The 17,246-nt window shown below is 41.8% G+C and overlaps 1 protein-coding gene across 1 annotated transcript; it reads right to left on the bottom strand.

The window, feature by feature from the left end:
• Window positions 1-8,790: 8,790 nt before the first annotated feature.
• On the bottom strand, window positions 8,791-11,835 carry LOC141400509 (uncharacterized). Its single transcript, XM_073979709.1, has one exon. The coding sequence runs from the start codon at window positions 11,833-11,835 to the stop codon at window positions 8,791-8,793; it is 3,045 nt and encodes a 1,014-aa protein (XP_073835810.1).
• Between the last annotated feature and the right edge of the window lie 5,411 nt (window positions 11,836-17,246).

Here is a 17,246-nt window from a genome sequence, read left to right as displayed (position 1 = left end):
GAAAGTCATGCCCGGTGAACTTTTGTATTGGGAAAGTCATGCCCGGTGAACTTTTGTATTGGGAAAGTCATGCCCGGTGAACTTTTGTATTGGGAAAGTCATGCCCGGTGAACTTTTGTATTGGGAAAGTCATGCCCGGTGAACTTTTGTATTGGGAAAGTCATGCCCGGTGAACTTTTGTATTGGGAAAGTCATGCCCGGTGAACTTTTGTATTGGGAAAGTCATGCCCGGTGATCTTTTGTATTGGGAAAGTCATGCCCGGTGAACTTTTGTATTGGGAAAGTCATGCCCGGTGAACTTTTGTATTGGGAAAGTCATGCCCGGTGAACTTTTGTATTGGGAAAGTCATGCCCGGTGAACTTTTGTATTGGGAAAGTCATGCCCGGTGAACTTTTGTATTGGGAAAGTCATGCCCGGTGATCTTTTGTACTGGGAAAGTCATGCCCGGTGAACTTTTGTATGGGAAAAGTCATGCCCGGTGAACTTTTGTATTGGGAAAGTCATGCCCGGTGAACTTTTGTACTGGGAAAGTCATGGCCGGTGAACTTTTGTATGTGAAAAGTCATGCCCGGTGATCTTTTGTACTGGGAAAGTCATGCCCGGTCAACTTTTGTATTGGGAAAGTCATGCCCGGTGAACTTTTGTATGGGAAAAGTCATGCCCGGTGAACTTTTGTATTGGGAAAGTCATGCCCGGTGAACTTTTGTATGGGGAAAGTCATGCCCGGTGAACTTTTGTACTGGGAAAGTCATGCCCGGTGAACTTTTGTATTGGGAAAGTCATGCCCGGTGAACTTTTGTATTGGGAAAGTCATGCCCGGTCAACTTTTGTATTGGGAAAGTCATGCCCGGTGATCTTTTGTACTGGGAAAGTCATGCCCGGTGAACTTTTGTATTGGGAAAGTCATGCCCGGTGATCTTTTGTACTGGGAAAGTCATGCCCGGTGAACTTTTGTATGGGAAAAGTCATGCCCGGTGAACTTTTGTATTGGGAAAGTCATGCCCGGTGAACTTTTGTATTGGGAAAGTCATGCCCGGTGAACTTTTGTATTGGGAAAGTCATGCCCGGTCAACTTTTGTATTGGGAAAGTCATGCCCGGTGATCTTTTGTACTGGGAAAGTCATGCCCGGTGAACTTTTGTATTGGGAAAGTCATGCCCGGTCAACTTTTGTATTGGGAAAGTCATGCCCGGTGAACTTTTGTATTGGGAAAGTCATGCCCGGTGAACTTTTGTATTGGGAAAGTCATGCCCGGTGAACTTTTGTATTGGGAAAGTCATGCCCGGTGAACTTTTGTATTGGGAAAGTCATGCCCGGTGAACTTTTGTATTGGGAAAGTCATGCCCGGTGAACTTTTGTATTGGGAAAGTCATGTCCGGTGAACTTTTGTATTGGGAAAGTCATGCCCGGTCAACTTTTGTATTGGGCCCGGTGAACCCGGTGAACTTTTGTATTGGGAAAGTCATGCCCGGTGAACTTTTGTATTGGGAATGTCATGCCCGGTGAACTTTTGTATTGGGAAAGTCATGCCCGGTGGACTTTTGTATTAGGAAAGTCATGCCCGGTGAACTTTTGTATTGGGAAAGTCATGCCCGGTGAACTTTTGTATTGGGAAAGTCATGCCCGGTGAACTTTTGTATTGGGAAAGTCATGCCCGGTGAACTTTTGTATTGGGAAAGTCATGCCCGGTGAACTTTTGTATTGGGAAAGTCATGCCCGGTGAACTTTTGTATTGGGAAAGTCATGCCCGGTGAACTTTTGTATTGGGAAAGTCATGCCCGGTGATCTTTTGTATTGGGAAAGTCATGCCCGGTGAACTTTTGTATTGGGAAAGTCATGCCCGGTGAACTTTTGTATTGGGAAAGTCATGCCCGGTGAACTTTTGTATTGGGAAAGTCATGCCCGGTGAACTTTTGTATTGGGAAAGTCATGCCCGGTGAACTTTTGTATTGGGAAAGTCATGCCCGGTGATCTTTTGTACTGGGAAAGTCATGCCCGGTGAACTTTTGTATGGGAAAAGTCATGCCCGGTGAACTTTTGTATTGGGAAAGTCATGCCCGGTGAACTTTTGTACTGGGAAAGTCATGGCCGGTGAACTTTTGTATGTGAAAAGTCATGCCCGGTGATCTTTTGTACTGGGAAAGTCATGCCCGGTCAACTTTTGTATTGGGAAAGTCATGCCCGGTGAACTTTTGTATGGGAAAAGTCATGCCCGGTGAACTTTTGTATTGGGAAAGTCATGCCCGGTGAACTTTTGTATGGGGAAAGTCATGCCCGGTGAACTTTTGTACTGGGAAAGTCATGCCCGGTGAACTTTTGTATTGGGAAAGTCATGCCCGGTGAACTTTTGTATTGGGAAAGTCATGCCCGGTCAACTTTTGTATTGGGAAAGTCATGCCCGGTGATCTTTTGTACTGGGAAAGTCATGCCCGGTGAACTTTTGTATTGGGAAAGTCATGCCCGGTGATCTTTTGTACTGGGAAAGTCATGCCCGGTGAACTTTTGTATGGGAAAAGTCATGCCCGGTGAACTTTTGTATGGGAAAAGTCATGCCCGGTGAACTTTTGTATTGGGAAAGTCATGCCCGGTGAACTTTTGTATGGGAAAAGTCATGCCCGGTGATCTTTGGTACTGGGAAAGTCATGACCGGTGATCTTTTGTACTGGGAAAGTCATGCCCGGTCAACTTTTGTATTGGGAAAGTCATGCCCGGTGATCTTTTGTACTGGGAAAGTCATGCCCGGTGAACTTTTGTACTGGGAAAGTCATGCCCGGTGAACTTTTGTATTGGGAAAATCATGCCCGGTGAACTTTTGTATTGGGAAAGTCATGCCCGGTGAACTTTTGTATTGGGAAAGTCATGCCCGGTGAACTTTTGTATTGGGAAAGTCATGCCCGGTGAACTTTTGTATTGGGAAAGTCATGCCCGGTCAACTTTTGTATTGGGAAAGTCATGCCCGGTGAACTTTTGTACTGGGAAATTCATGCCCGGTGAACTTTTGTACTGGGAAAGTCATGCCCGGTGAACTTTTGTATTGGGAAAGTCATGCCCGGTGAACTTTTGTACTGGGAAAGTCATGCCCGGTGAACTTTTGTACTGGGAAAGTCATGCCCGGTTAACTTTTGTATTGGGAAAGTCATCCCCGGTGATCTTTTGTACTGGGAAAGTCATGCCCGGTGAACTTTTGTACTGGGAAAGTCATGCCCGGTGAACTTTTGTATTGGGAAAGTCATGCCCGGTGAACTTTTGTACTGGGAAAGTCATGCCCGGTGAACTTTCGTATTGGGAAAGTCATGCCCGGTGAACTTTTGTATTGGGAAAGTCATGCCCGGTGAACTTTTGTATTGGGAAAGTCATGCCCGGTGAACTTTTGTATTGGGAAAGTCATGCCCGGTGAACTTTTGTATTGGGAAAGTCATGCCCGGTGAACTTTTGTATTGGGAAAGTCATGCCCGGTGATCTTTTGTACTGGGAAAGTCATGCCCGGTCAACTTTTGTATTGGGAAAGTCATGCCCGGTGATCTTTTGTATTGGGAAAGTCATGCCCGGTGAACTTTTGTATTGGGAAAGTCATGCCCGGTGAACTTTTGTATTGGGAAAGTCATGCCCGGTGAACTTTTGTATTGGGAAAGTCATGCCCGGTGAACTTTTGTATTGGGAAAGCCATGCCCGGTGAACTTTTGTATTGGGAAAGTCATGCCCGGTGAACTTTTGTATTGGGAAAGTTATGCCCGGTGAACTTTTGTATTGGGAAAGTCATGCCCGGTGAACTTTTGTATTGGGAAAGTCATGTCCGGTGAACTTTTGTATTGGGAAAGTCATGCCCGGTGAACTTTTGTACTGGGAAAGTCATGCCCGGTGAACTTTTGTATTGGGAAAGTCATGCCCGGTGAACTTTTGTATTGGGAAAGTCATGCCCGGTGATCTTTTGTATTGGGAAAGTCATGCCCGGTGAACTTTTGTACTGGGAAAGTCATGCCCGGTGATCTTTTGTACTGGGAAAGTCATGCCCGGTCAACTTTTGTATTGGGAAAGTCATGCCCGGTGATCTTTTGTATTGGGAAAGTCATGCCCGGTGAACTTTTGTACTGGGAAACTCATGCCCGGTGAACTTTTGTATTGGGAAAGTCATGCCCGGTGAACTTTTGTATTGGGAAAGTCATGCCCGGTGAACTTTTGTATTGGGAAAGTCATGCCCGGTGAACTTTTGTATTGGGAAAGTCATGCCCGGTGAACTTTTGTGTTGGGAAAGTCTTGCCCGGTGAACTTTTGTATTGGGAAAGTCATGCCCGGTGAACTTTTGTATTGGGAAAGTCATGCCCGGTGAACTTTTGTATTGGGAAAGTCATGCCCGGTGAACTTTTGTACTGGGAAAGTCATGCCCGGTGAACTTTTGTATTGGGAAAGTCATGCCCGGTGAACTTTTGTATTGGGAAAGTCATGCCCGGTGAACTTTTGTATTGGGAAAGTCATGCCCGGTGAACTTTTGTACTGGGAAAGTCATGCCCGGTGAACTTTTGTATGGGAAAAGTCATGCCCGGTGATCTTTTGTACTGGGAAAGTCATGCCCGGTCAACTTTTGTATTGGGAAAGTCATGCCCGGTGATCTTTTGTACTGGGAAAGTCATGCCCGGTGAACTTTTGTACTGGGAAACTGGGAAAGTCATGCCCGGTGAACTTTTGTATTGGGAAAGTCATGCCCGGTGAACTTTTGTATTGGGAAAGTCATGCCCGGTGAACTTTTGTACTGGGAAAGTCATGCCCGGTGAACTTTTGTATTGGGAAAGTCATGCCCGGTGAACTTTTGTATTGGGAAAGTCATGCCCGGTGAACTTTTGTACTGGGAAAGTCATGCCCGGTGAACTTTTGTATTGGGAAAGTCATGCCCGGTGAACTTTTGTATTGGGAAAGTCATGCCCGGTCAACTTTTGTATTGGGAAAGTCATGACCGGTGATCTTTTGTACTGGGAAAGTCATGCCCGGTGAACTTTTGTACTGGGAAAGTCATGCCCGGTGAACTTTTGTATTGGGAAAGTCATGCCCGGTGAACTTTTGTATTGGGAAAGTCATGCCCGGGTGAACTTTTGTACTGGGAAAGTCATGCCCGGTGAACTTTTGTATTGGGAAAGTCATGCCCGGTGAACTTTTGTATTGGGAAAGTCATGCCCGGTCAACTTTTGTATTGGGAAAGTCATGACCGGTGATCTTTTGTACTGGGAAAGTCATGCCCGGTGAACTTTTGTATTGGGAAAGTCATGCCCGGTGAACTTTTGTATTGGGAAAGTCATGCCCGGTGAACATTTGTACTGGGAAAGTCATGCCCGGTCAACTTTTGTATTGGGAAAGTCATGCCCGGTGATCTTTTGTACTGGGAAAGTCATGCCCGGTGAACTTTTGTATTGGGAAAGTCATGCCCGGTGAACTTTTGTATTGGGAAAGTCATGCCCGGTGATCTTTTGTACTGGGAAAGTCATGCCCGGTCAACTTTTGTATTGGGAAAGTCATGCCCGGTGAACTTTTGTATGGGAAAAGTCATGCCCGGTGAACTTTTGTATTGGGAAAGTCATGCCCGGTCAACTTTTGTATTGGGAAAGTCATGCCCGGTCAACTTTTGTATGGGAAAAGTCAGGACGGTGAACTTTTGTATTGGGAAAGTCATGCCCGGTGATCTTTTGTATTGGGAAAGTCATGCCCGGTGAACTTTTGTATTGGGAAAGTCATGCCCGGTGAACTTTTGTATTGGGAAAGTCATGCCCGGTGAACTTTTGTATTGGGAAAGTCATGCCCGGTGAACTTTTGTATTGGGAAAGTCATGCCCGGTGAACTTTTGTATTGGGAAAGTCATGCCCGGTGAACTTTTGTATTGGGAAAGTCATGCCCGGTGAACTTTTGTATTGGGAAAGTCATGCCCGGTGAACTTTTGTATTGGAAAAGTCATGCCCGGTGAACTTTTGTATTGGGAAAGTCATGCCCGGTGAACTTTTGTATTGGAAAAGTCATGCCCGGTGAACTTTTGTATTGGGAAAGTCATGCCCGGTGAACTTTTGTATTGGGAAAGTCATGCCCGGAGAACTTTTGTATTGGGAAAGTCATGCCCGGTGAACTTTTGTATTGGGAAAGTCATGCCCGTGTGAACTTTTGGACTGGGAAAGTCATGCCCGGTGAACTTTTGTATTGGGAAAGTCATGCCCGGTGAACTTTTGTACTGGGAAAGTCATGCCCGGTGAACTTTTGTATTGGGAAAGTCATGCCCGGTGAACTTTTGTATTGGGAAAGTCATGCCCGGTGAACTTTTGTATTGGGAAAGTCATGCCCGGTGAACTTTTGTACTGGAAAGTCATGCCCGGTGAACTTTTGTATTGGGAAAGTCATGCCCGGTGAACTTTTGTATTGGGAAAGTCATGCCCGGTGAACTTTTGTATTGGGAAAGTCATGCCCGGTGAACTTTTGTATTGGGAAAGTCATGCCCGGTGATCTTTTGTACTGGGAAAGTCATGCCCGGTCAACTTTTGTATTGGGAAAGTCATGCCCGGTGATCTTTTGTACTGGGAAAGTCATGCCCGGTGAACTTTTGTATTGGGAAAGTCATGCCCGGTGAACTTTTGTATTGGGAAAGTCATGGCCCGGTGAACTTTTGTATTGGGAAAGTCATGCCCGGTGAACTTTTGTATTGGGAATGTCATGCCCGGTGAACTTTTGTATTGGGAAAGTCATGCCCGGTGAACTTTTGTATTGGGAAAGTCATGCCCGGTGAACTTTTGTATTGGGAAAGTCCTGCCCGGTGAACTTTTGTATTGGGAAAGTCATGCCCGGTGATCTTTTGTACTGGGAAAGTCATGCCCGGTCAACTTTTGTATTGGGAAAGTCATGCCCGGTGTAGGAGAAATAGGCAGTTTGAGCCGTAGCAAAATAAAACACGAAAAAGTTTTCAAGAAAATTTACAATTAGTTTGGGGTAATTTTATTAGTTTATCCAAAATTATAATTTAATATAATTTTGTTAATAATTTACTCCCTTTACGGTATTTAATTATATTAGTTTAAATATAAAAAAACTTTAACTTAATTATAATTATTTTAATTTAAGCTAGTTTTAATTATTAACGAAACAAATTCGATTTAGGTTTAATTTTAAGCAGCGCGGCAGTAAAATTTTAGTTGTCGATCGTATGATTGCAGCAAGGCAGAGTTTTCAACGTAACTAACAATCGATCAAGCAAAGGTATTTGGCGGCATCATATTCATCATATTTGTTTACATATGTACATACGTAAAGCAGAATTGTTTTCTTACTGTCTCTGTTGGCGTAGCTTCCACTGATCGCTGATTCGTTGGTTGATGTACATACATGCATTAGAAAGCGCATCAGCAACAACAACACTACGCAACAGAGTCAGTAATGCAGATCAAAGTCCAACCACTGTTGGTACTTACGCACATATGATGGCCTTGAAATCGACGGACACGATAAAAAAGGGAATGGGCAAAAATTTAACTATTTGAAAGAAATTAGGGATGTCCATCATAGAAATAGAATACATGTGTGGGGAACATTATAATTTAAAGGGAAAATTATAAAACAAATAATTTTTTACGGAAAAATAAACGAATAATAAATTATATAAAAATAATGTCGATTTGTTCTCCAACATTCCCCCGCACAAAGAACGACTGTTCTTGACACAGCATTTTGTTGAGATGTAGATTCCGAGATGTTGATGACATGATGTTGTATAGAGTTGAAAATATGATGAAATGATGTTGAGTAAAGAATGAAGATTTTTTTGTAATCGTCCTCCAACAAGTAGTAAGTCATCATCGTCTAAGAAAGGACATAGCTGGGCAATTCTGCTGCTGCGATGAATAGCTTTTCCTTTCTGTAATTCTCGTTTTTCTTCGGGAAAATCAAAATCTTGTAACATTTTTGGCAATTTTCGTAGCGTTTTGCTTAATTCAGACGCTATGAGGAAAGGCGGAAAACAGTAATTTCGAATCAGGTTTGTATTGCAGGAATCGTAATACGTAAGCCGCGATTCGAACCAATTTATTTACAGTTGAGTAATCAGTTAATATCTTCGGAAAATTTTAAACAGTTGCAGAATTTACTTTCAAAGCAGATTTTCTCATTTCGAGGTTAGTTTCATAGGAATTTTCTGGTTGCGTGGGCCAAAGAGATGGAGACTGAGCAAGCCAGAGAGGACCAGACCGCCAAAGCGGATCTTGTACCAACTCAGTTGACGTTATACCACGGAAGCACAGTCAGCAGGGTTGTCATGAGTTGAGACATAGCGCCATTGAGAAATATTGGAATGTTGTTGGACCTCGCATATTCTATTTCCAACGAAAACATTCCACTTGGTCGACTCACCTCTGAGCCAACATAAAACAGTAACACTATCAGTCCAATAGTGAGAATTTGAAACATTTAGATCCAGCATGTTTTGAACTATGTGCATTAGTTTCGCTAAATGAGGTGCTCCACACAACTCCAATTTCGGAATAGACAAAACTTTCAAAGGTGCAAATTTGGTTTTCGTCTGTAACAAGTTAACAATGTGGTCTCGATCTGAACTGAGAACTTTTACATAAAGGGCAGCAGCAAAGGCTGACGCAGAAGCGTCACAGAGACCATGCAGTTGGACGAAACATAGTTTAGAACTGCCAAAAACTATGGCTTGAAGGCATTGATTGGAAAGATGAAGTCTCTACTAGCATGCAGCATAAATGGCATTCTTACCTGGCCAACTTGAAAACTATCGAAAATATTTCTATACCTCGTTGGATTAACGAGTCAATCAATGCCTTCAAGCCATAGTTTTTGGAAATAGATCTTCGCTTGGATCGTAACAGGCGCTAGCCACCCCACTGGGTTATATAGTTTCGCCGCATCAGATAAGAGACTAGCTTTCGTTACTTTGCCATTGATTGGAAAGCAAACTTGGAAAGAAAATGCATCTTGTTTAGTATTCCAACCTAATCCAAGTGCCTGGACAACATTCGGTTCATGTAAATTGACAACATTTGAATTTTCACGAAAATCTTCGGGAATATGAGACCCAAGTTCTGCAGACTTAGAAGTCCATTTGCGCAGATTAAAGCCTCCAGCTGAGAGGAAGTTGACAAGTTGCTTCTCCAGAAATATTGCTTCCGTCTGAGTGTCAGCTCTGGAAATTATATCGTCGACATATGTGTCGGTCATCAAAATGTTTGAAGCTTCTGGGTTTGTTTCTTTTCCGTCAGCGACCAACTGATGCAAAACTCTAATGGAGAGATACGGAGCAAAATAAGTACCATAGGTAACAGTCTGAAGCTTGTATACAGAAATCAGAGAATCGGAACTACGCCATAGAATTTGTTGATAATGTTGCTGATTATCAACTACTCGAATTTGTCGGAACATCTTTTCCAGATCTGATCGGAATCCAATTTTGAAACGACGCCATCTGTTGATAATTGCAGGCAAATCATTTTGAAGTGCAGAGCCAGGAAACAGTTCATCATTCAATGATGTGTAAGGAGATCGCCTGCTACTTCCATAAAAAACAGCGCGCAATTTTGTAGTTGAACTTGATTCACGAAAAACGCCATGATGAGGCAGAAAATAACCGTTACATTCAATAGATTCAGGATAAGTACCAATTTTTATCATATGACCAAGCGATTCGTATTCTTCCGTAAATTTTTGGTATTCCGAGGCATAGGATGTATTGCTGACGAATTTGCTTTCAACTTGCTTTAGTCTTTTTAATGCACAGTAGTCAGTATGACAGAATTTCGGAGGAGTGTTGCCAAGAATTTGAGCTTTGAAAGGTAATGCAACAGTATATCTCCAATCTGAACCACGAGAACAATTTGCTTCACACGCAACTTCCTCAGTGGTCATCTTTCTGGGTTCTATGAGCTCTCCTTGTTCCCAGAAAGTTTTTAATTGTGTATCTAATGTACACAGATTAATGTTGACGGCGTGAGCGTAAGAAATTTCTGCCGTTGGGCCAGAAACTATCCATCCGAAATGGGTCAATTGAAGGAAAATGCCTTTATCAAACTTCCTTTGTTGAGGAAGAAGTATATCGCCATATAAATCGCCACCAATGAGCAAATCTATGGGATCATTTTTATCGAAATGTGGATCAGCCAAAGTAAATTCCTCCAAAGAGGGCAATTTATTTCTGTCCACTGGACCAGCGCAATAATTATTCAATGAAGGCATAACATAAGCTTGTGATCTCAGTTCAAAACCAGGTTCGTAATGAGAGGCGAGATTAAACTTTACAAAGTTTTTAACAGTAACAGTTTCTCCACCTACTCCAGTAATTCGAGTAAATGTTCTATATTTTGGAAGTCTCAGAAGTTGAGCAGCATTTTCAGTTATTAAAGTAGCTTGAGCTCCTTGATCAAGAATTGCTCTTAATTTGAAATTGCCAAATTCGTTTCTCACAATAACACGAATTGTGGCTAACAGCACATGAGGCATAACAGTAGTGTTCAGCAGAGATAAGTTAATATTGGAATTTTCAACAGCAGAAGAAGAAGTAGAAACCACATTATTATTTCGACTATCAGGAATTGTTGAAGTATTAGAGTTGTGCGAGGCATAGTCATTGTGCATTATAGTGTGGTGGGCTGAATTGCACGATTTGCAACGACTGGTAACTCTACAGTCCTTAGAGAAATGACCAACATTTAGACAATTTCTGCAAATTTTCTTCGAATTTATTAGGTCGCGCTTCGAGGCAGATGACATTGCAGCAAATTTGAAGCATTTGTACAGAAAATGGCGTTTACCGCAACAGGGGCAATTTTCATCCTTAACAGACGTCATATTTACACGCCGATTTGGAGCCATATGTTTCGAGTGGAAAGAATTAGAATCATTCTGCTTAACTTTCGAAGTTGTGACACATTCAGAATATTCTGCTATAGACTCTAGAGTCCGGAAAGTAGTCTCCAGGAAATTGTAGAGAACTGCCATTTTGGGAATTTCCGTTGTAGCTTTCAAGGATTGCTCCCACTCTTTACAAGTTTGAAGGTCCAACTTGCTAACAGTAATGTGGATAAGGAGGGGGTCCCAGTTGGAACAGTCGACTTCTAGTGCAGTTAACAGAGCCATACAGTTTCTAGTGGAGTCGTGAAGAGTTTTTATGCTCTCACAAGAGCCATTCGAATTAGGAATATTCAAAAGTTTTCTCAAAACAGTGTCTGCAATTTTTCTTTTGTTGTGATACCTTTTCTCCAAGGCATCCCATGCTAAATCATAGCTTGCTTCTGAGGCAGGATATTCGTTGACAATAGATAGTGGAGTGTCTCGACACGAATTTTTGAGAAAATAATATTTTTGAACTTTAGACAGACTTTGATTACTATGAACCAATGAAACGAACATATCCCGATAAGATATCCAGTTAAGATAATCCCCAGAGAAAGTTGGGATATCGATTTTGGGCAGACGAACTTCGGGTAAAATAGTCTCGTTTCGTTGCGAATTCGATGCATGGAAGGTAGAGTGAAAGTGTGGCGAGTATGGAGTAGGGCAGTCAGATAGAAAATCGAGAAGTTTTCCCTTACCCTTCAGAAAAGTTTTGCAGAATTGATGATGAACATCGTCATAGAAATATGGAACATCAGAAATATTCAGTGATTTATCTCGGAATAAATCGAAAAGTTGCTCATGATTATCTTCAAACTGCTTTTGTAGTTCCTCGATTTTATCGAGGTAGCTTTGGCACATTCCACGCGTTTTGTCCTCGACAGGCAATTTTTCAAAGTCGGAAATAATTCTCTGGACGCGAGACAACAACAATTTTTGGTCTTCGATAGCTCTAGAAGAATCCTCCATTTTGAATTATTGTTTTAGAAAAATTCACAAAAGAAAATTATTTCGAGAAAAAGAGCTTGTAATTTTCAGTACAACGACAGATTAAATGTAGAAAAACTCGTTTATTTATTTAATACTAGACCGCAGTGAATATTAAATAAAACGTTTAGCGGAATGTAGAAAGTGTTCAAACTTTGTAACTTATGTATGTATAACACACAACAGTGTAATGCGGAGGAAAGTTTTTGTACGGTAAACAAAATGCTTCTTTTTATCACAAAAAAGGCAACCAAAATGTTGATTGGCACAAGAAAAATCACTACTTTGTTTTCCAGCAAGGGCAGATATTCAATTATAAACAGATCACCAATTTTACTTCAGCACAGGAACAGATTTAGTGTGTTTAATTGATTTAGAAATTTGCAGTTTTAAGCACAGGATTTGAAAATGTTCACAGTTGTATGTTTTGCAGGAATAGCTTATTGAAGTTTTCACTTATCGTTCAAAAGGTTCACTTGATTCTGTATTGATGAAAATTTTCAATATGTTTTACCGTCGGCAAAACGCACATACATATATTCGCATGAAAATGTTCACAATTTTTTTATATTGTTTGGAACGCGTCGCGGTTCCCGGGTTTCGGCACCATAAAAATGTAGGAGAAATAGGCAGTTAGAGCCGTAGCAAAATAAAACACGAAAAAGTTTTCAAGAAAATTTACAATTAGTTTGGGGTAATTTTATTAGTTTATCCAAAATTATAATTTAATATAATTTTGTTAATAATTTACTCCCTTTACGGTATTTAATTATATTAGTTTAAATATAAAAAAACTTTAACTTAATTATAATTATTTTAATTTAAGCTAGTTTTAATTATTAACGAAACAAATTCGATTTAGGTTTAATTTTAAGCAGCGCGGCAGTAAAATTTTAGTTGTCGATCGTATGATTGCAGCAAGGCAGAGTTTTCAACGTAACTAACAATCGATCAAGCAAAGGTATTTGGCGGCATCATATTCATCATATTTGTTTACATATCGAGCCCTTCCCGCGAAAAAGATGTAAGCGAAATTTTTTCGATTTTCGTTTTTTCAAGGAAGTTGATAAAGAATATCCCAACACACCATCTCCCAAAATTTTAGAACTCTGCCATGTACCGTTACGAAGTTAGAGCAAAAACAATTTTGATGTATGCGCCCTTTTTGCTCTGTTTACATTTTTAGTTGACAGCGAATTGTCGCTTACATCAAAATTGCACATTAACATACCATGTAGTTATTCGACTATATTACAAGAAATACGCTTTAATCTTATAATTTTTCGAATAAATACTTGCTATAAGAGAAAGTTACTTTGTTTTTGAATTGTAGATGTGAATTACCCTAAAAATTAGTTGTTTCAAATAATTTTTTTTAATGTAACCGCCACTTCTTAACGTACTAGTCTGATTGCGTGACAGCGAAAAAGATGTAAGCGACACAAACTACCGTTATATTGAAGATATTCCACAAATTATTTATTTGTTTAGTAAATAGGGTTTAGTAACGGAACTATACCAAAATTTAATAAAAAATCTTACTTAGATCAACAGTTATTCAACAAAAACCGTCTCCTGTAAAATTTGCTTTTGTCGCTTTCACCTTTTTCGCGGGAAGGGCTCGATATGTACATACGTAAAGCAGAATTGTTTTCTTACTGTCTCTGTTGGCGTAGCTTCCACTGATCGCTGATTCGTTGGTTGATGTACATACATGCATTAGAAAGCGCATCAGCAACAACAACACTACGCAACAGAGTCAGTAATGCAGATCAAAGTCCAACCACTGTTGGTACTTACGCACATATGATGGCCTTGAAATCGACGGACACGATAAAAAAGGGAATGGGCAAAAATTTAACTATTAGAAAGAATTAGGGATGTCCATCATAGAAATAGAATACATGGGTGGGGAACATTATAATTTAAAGGGAAAATTATAAAACAAATAATTTTTTACGGAAAAATAAACGAATAATAAATTATATAAAAATAATGTCGATTTGTTCTCCAACACCCGGTGATCTTTTGTATTGGGAAAGTCATGCCCGGTGAACTTTTGTATTGGGAAAGTCATGCCCGGTGAACTTTTGTATTGGGAAAGTCATGCCCGGTTAACTTTTGTATTGGGAAAGTCATGCCCGGTGAACTTTTGTATTGGGAAAGTCATGCCCGGTGAACTTTTGTACTGAGAAAGTCATGCCCGGTCACCTTTGGTATTGGGAAAGTCATGCCCGGTGATCTATTGTATTGGGAAAGTCATGCCCGGTGAACTTTTGTATTAGGAAAATCATGCCCGGTGAACTTTTGTATTGGGAAAGTCATGCCCGGTGAACTTTTGTATTGGGAAAGTCATGCCCGGTGAACTTTTGTATTGGGAAAGTCATGCCCGGTGAACTTTTGTATTGGGAAAGTCATGCCCGGTGATCTTTTGTACTGGGAAAGTCATGCCCTGTGAACTTTTGTATGGGAAAAGTCATGCCCGGTGAACTTTTGTATTGGAAAAGTCATGCCCGGTGAACTTTTGTACTGGGAAAGTCATGCCCGGTGAACTTTTGTATTGGGAAAGTCATGCCCGGTGAACTTTTGTATTGGGAAAGTCATGCCCGGTGAACTTTTGTATTGGGAAAGTCATGCCCGGTGAACTTTTGTATTGGGAAAGTCATGCCCGGTGAACTTTTGTATTGGGAAAGTCATGCCCGGTGAACTTTTGTATTGGGAAAGTCATGCCCGGTGAACTTTTGTATTGGGAATGTCATGCCCGGTGAACTTTTGTATTGGGAAAGTCATGCCCGGTGAACTTTTGTATTGGGAAAGTCATGCCCGGTGAACTTTTGTATTGGGAAAGTCCTGCCCGGTGAACTTTTGTATTGGGAAAGTCATGCCCGGTGATCTTTTGTACTGGGAAAGTCATGCCCGGTCAACTTTTGTATTGGGAAAGTCATGCCCGGTGAACTTTTGTACTGGGAAAGTCATGCCCGGTGAACTTTTGTAATGGGAAAGTCATGCCCGGTGAACTTTTGTATGGGAAAGTCATGCCCGGTGAACTTTTGTACTGGGAAAGTCATGCCCGGTGATCTTTTGTACTGGGAAAGTCATGCCCGGTGAACTTTTGTATGGGAAAAGTCATGCCCGGTGAACTTTTGTATTGGGAAAGTCATGCCCGGTGAACTTTTGTACTGGGAAAGTCATGCCCGGTGAACTTTTGTAATGGGAAAGTCATGCCCGGTGAACTTTTGTATGGGAAAGTCATGCCCGGTGAACTTTTGTACTGGGAAAGTCATGCCCGGTGAACCTTTGGTTTTTTGGAAAGTCATGCCCGGTGAACTTTTGTATTGGGAAAGTCATGCCCGGTGAACTTTTGTATTGGGAAAGTCATGCCCGGTGAACTTTTGTACTGAGAAAGTCATGCCCGGTCACCTTTGGTATTGGGAAAGTCATGCCCGGTGATCTATTGTATTGGGAAAGTCATGCCCGGTGAACTTTTGTATTGGGAAAATCATGCCCGGTGAACTTTTGTATTGGGAAAGTCATGCCCGGTGAACTTTTGTATTGGGAAAGTCATGCCCGGTGAACTTTTGTATTGGGAAAGTCATGCCCGGTGAACTTTTGTATTGGGAAAGTCATGCCCGGTGAACTTTTGTATTGGGAAAGTCATGCCCGGTGAACTTTTGTATTGGGAAAGTCATGCCCGGTGAACTTTTGTATTGGGAAAGTCATGCCCGGTGAACTTTTGTATTGGGAAAGTCATGCCCGGTGAACTTTTGTATTGGGAAAGTCATGCCCGGTGAACTTTTGTATTGGGAAAGTCATGCCCGGTGAACTTTTGTATTGGGAAAGTCATGCCCGGTGAACTTTTGTATTGGGAAAGTCATGCCCGGTGAACTTTTGTATTGGGAAAGTCATGCCCGGTGAACTTTTGTATTGGGAATGTCATGCCCGGTGAACTTTTGTATTGGGAAAGTCATGCCCGGTGAACTTTTGTATTGGGAAAGTCATGCCCGGTGAACTTTTGTATTGGGAAAGTCCTGCTCGGTGAACTTTTGTATTGGGAAAGTCATGCCCGGTGATCTTTTGTACTGGGAAAGTCATGCCCGGTCAACTTTTGTATTGGGAAAGTCATGCCCGGTGATCTTTTGTATTGGGAAAGTCATGCCCGGTGAACTTTTGTATTGGGAAAGTCATGCCCGGTGAACTTTTGTATTGGGAAAGTCATGCCCGGTTAACTTTTGTATTGGGAAAGTCATGCCCGGTGAACTTTTGTATTGGGAAAGTCATGCCCGGTGAACTTTTGTATGGGAAAAGTCATGCCCGGTGATCTTTTGTACTGGGAAAGTCATGCCCGGTGATCTTTTGTATTGGGAAAGTCATGCCCGGTCAACTTTTGTATTGGGAAAGTCATGCCCGGTGAACTTTTGTATTGGGAAAGTCATGCCCGGTAAACTTTTGTACTGGGAAAGTCATGCCCGGTGAACTTTTGTATTGGGAAAGTCATGCCCGGTGAACTTTTGTATTGGGAAAGTCATGCCCGGTGATCTTTTGTAATGGGAAAGTCATGCCCGGTGAACTTTTGTATGGGAAAGTCATGCCCGGTGAACTTTTGTACTGGGAAAGTCATGCCCGGTGAACCTTTGGTTTTTTGGAAAGTCATGCCCGGTGAACTTTTGTATTGGGAAAGTCATGCCCGGTGAACTTTTGTATTGGGAAAGTCATGCCCGGTGAACTTTTGTACTGGGAAAATCATGCCCGGTCACCTTTGGTATTGGGAAAGTCATGCCCGGTGATCTATTGTATTGGGAAAGTCATGCCCGGTGAACTTTTGTATTGGGAAAATCATGCCCGGTGAACTTTTGTATTGGGAAAGTCATGCCCGGTGAACTTTTGTATTGGGAAAGTCATGCCCGGTGAACTTTTGTATTGGGAAAGTCATGCCCGGTGAACTTTTGTATTGGGAAAGTCATGCCCGGTGATCTTTTGTACTGGGAAAGTCATGCCCGGTGAACTTTTGTATGGGAAAAGTCATGCCCGGTGAACTTTTGTATTGGGAAAGTCATGCCCGGCGAACTTTTGTACTGGGAAAGTCATGCCCGGTGAACTTTTGTATTGGGAAAGTCATGCCCGGTGAACTTTTGTATTGGGAAAGTCATGCCCGGTGAACTTTTGTATTGGGAAAGTCATGCCCGGTGAACTTTTGTATTGGGAATGTCATGCCCGGTGAACTTTTGTATTGGGAAAGTCATGCCCGGTGAACTTTTGTATTGGGAAAGTCATGCCCGGTGAACTTTTGTATTGGGAAAGTCCTGCCCGGTGAACTTTTGTATTGGGAAAGTCATGCCCGGTGATCTTTTGTACTGGGAAAGTCATGCCCGGTCAACTTTTGTATTGGGAAAGTC

The sequence above is a fragment of the Musca autumnalis genome, unplaced genomic scaffold (assembly GCF_047663935.1).
Source record: "Musca autumnalis isolate F117 unplaced genomic scaffold, ASM4766393v1 scaffold_31, whole genome shotgun sequence".
Lineage (NCBI taxonomy): Eukaryota > Metazoa > Arthropoda > Insecta > Diptera > Muscidae > Musca > Musca autumnalis.
The sequence above is the reverse complement of the archived record's forward strand: the minus strand, read 5'-3'. Positions and strand labels throughout refer to the sequence as shown.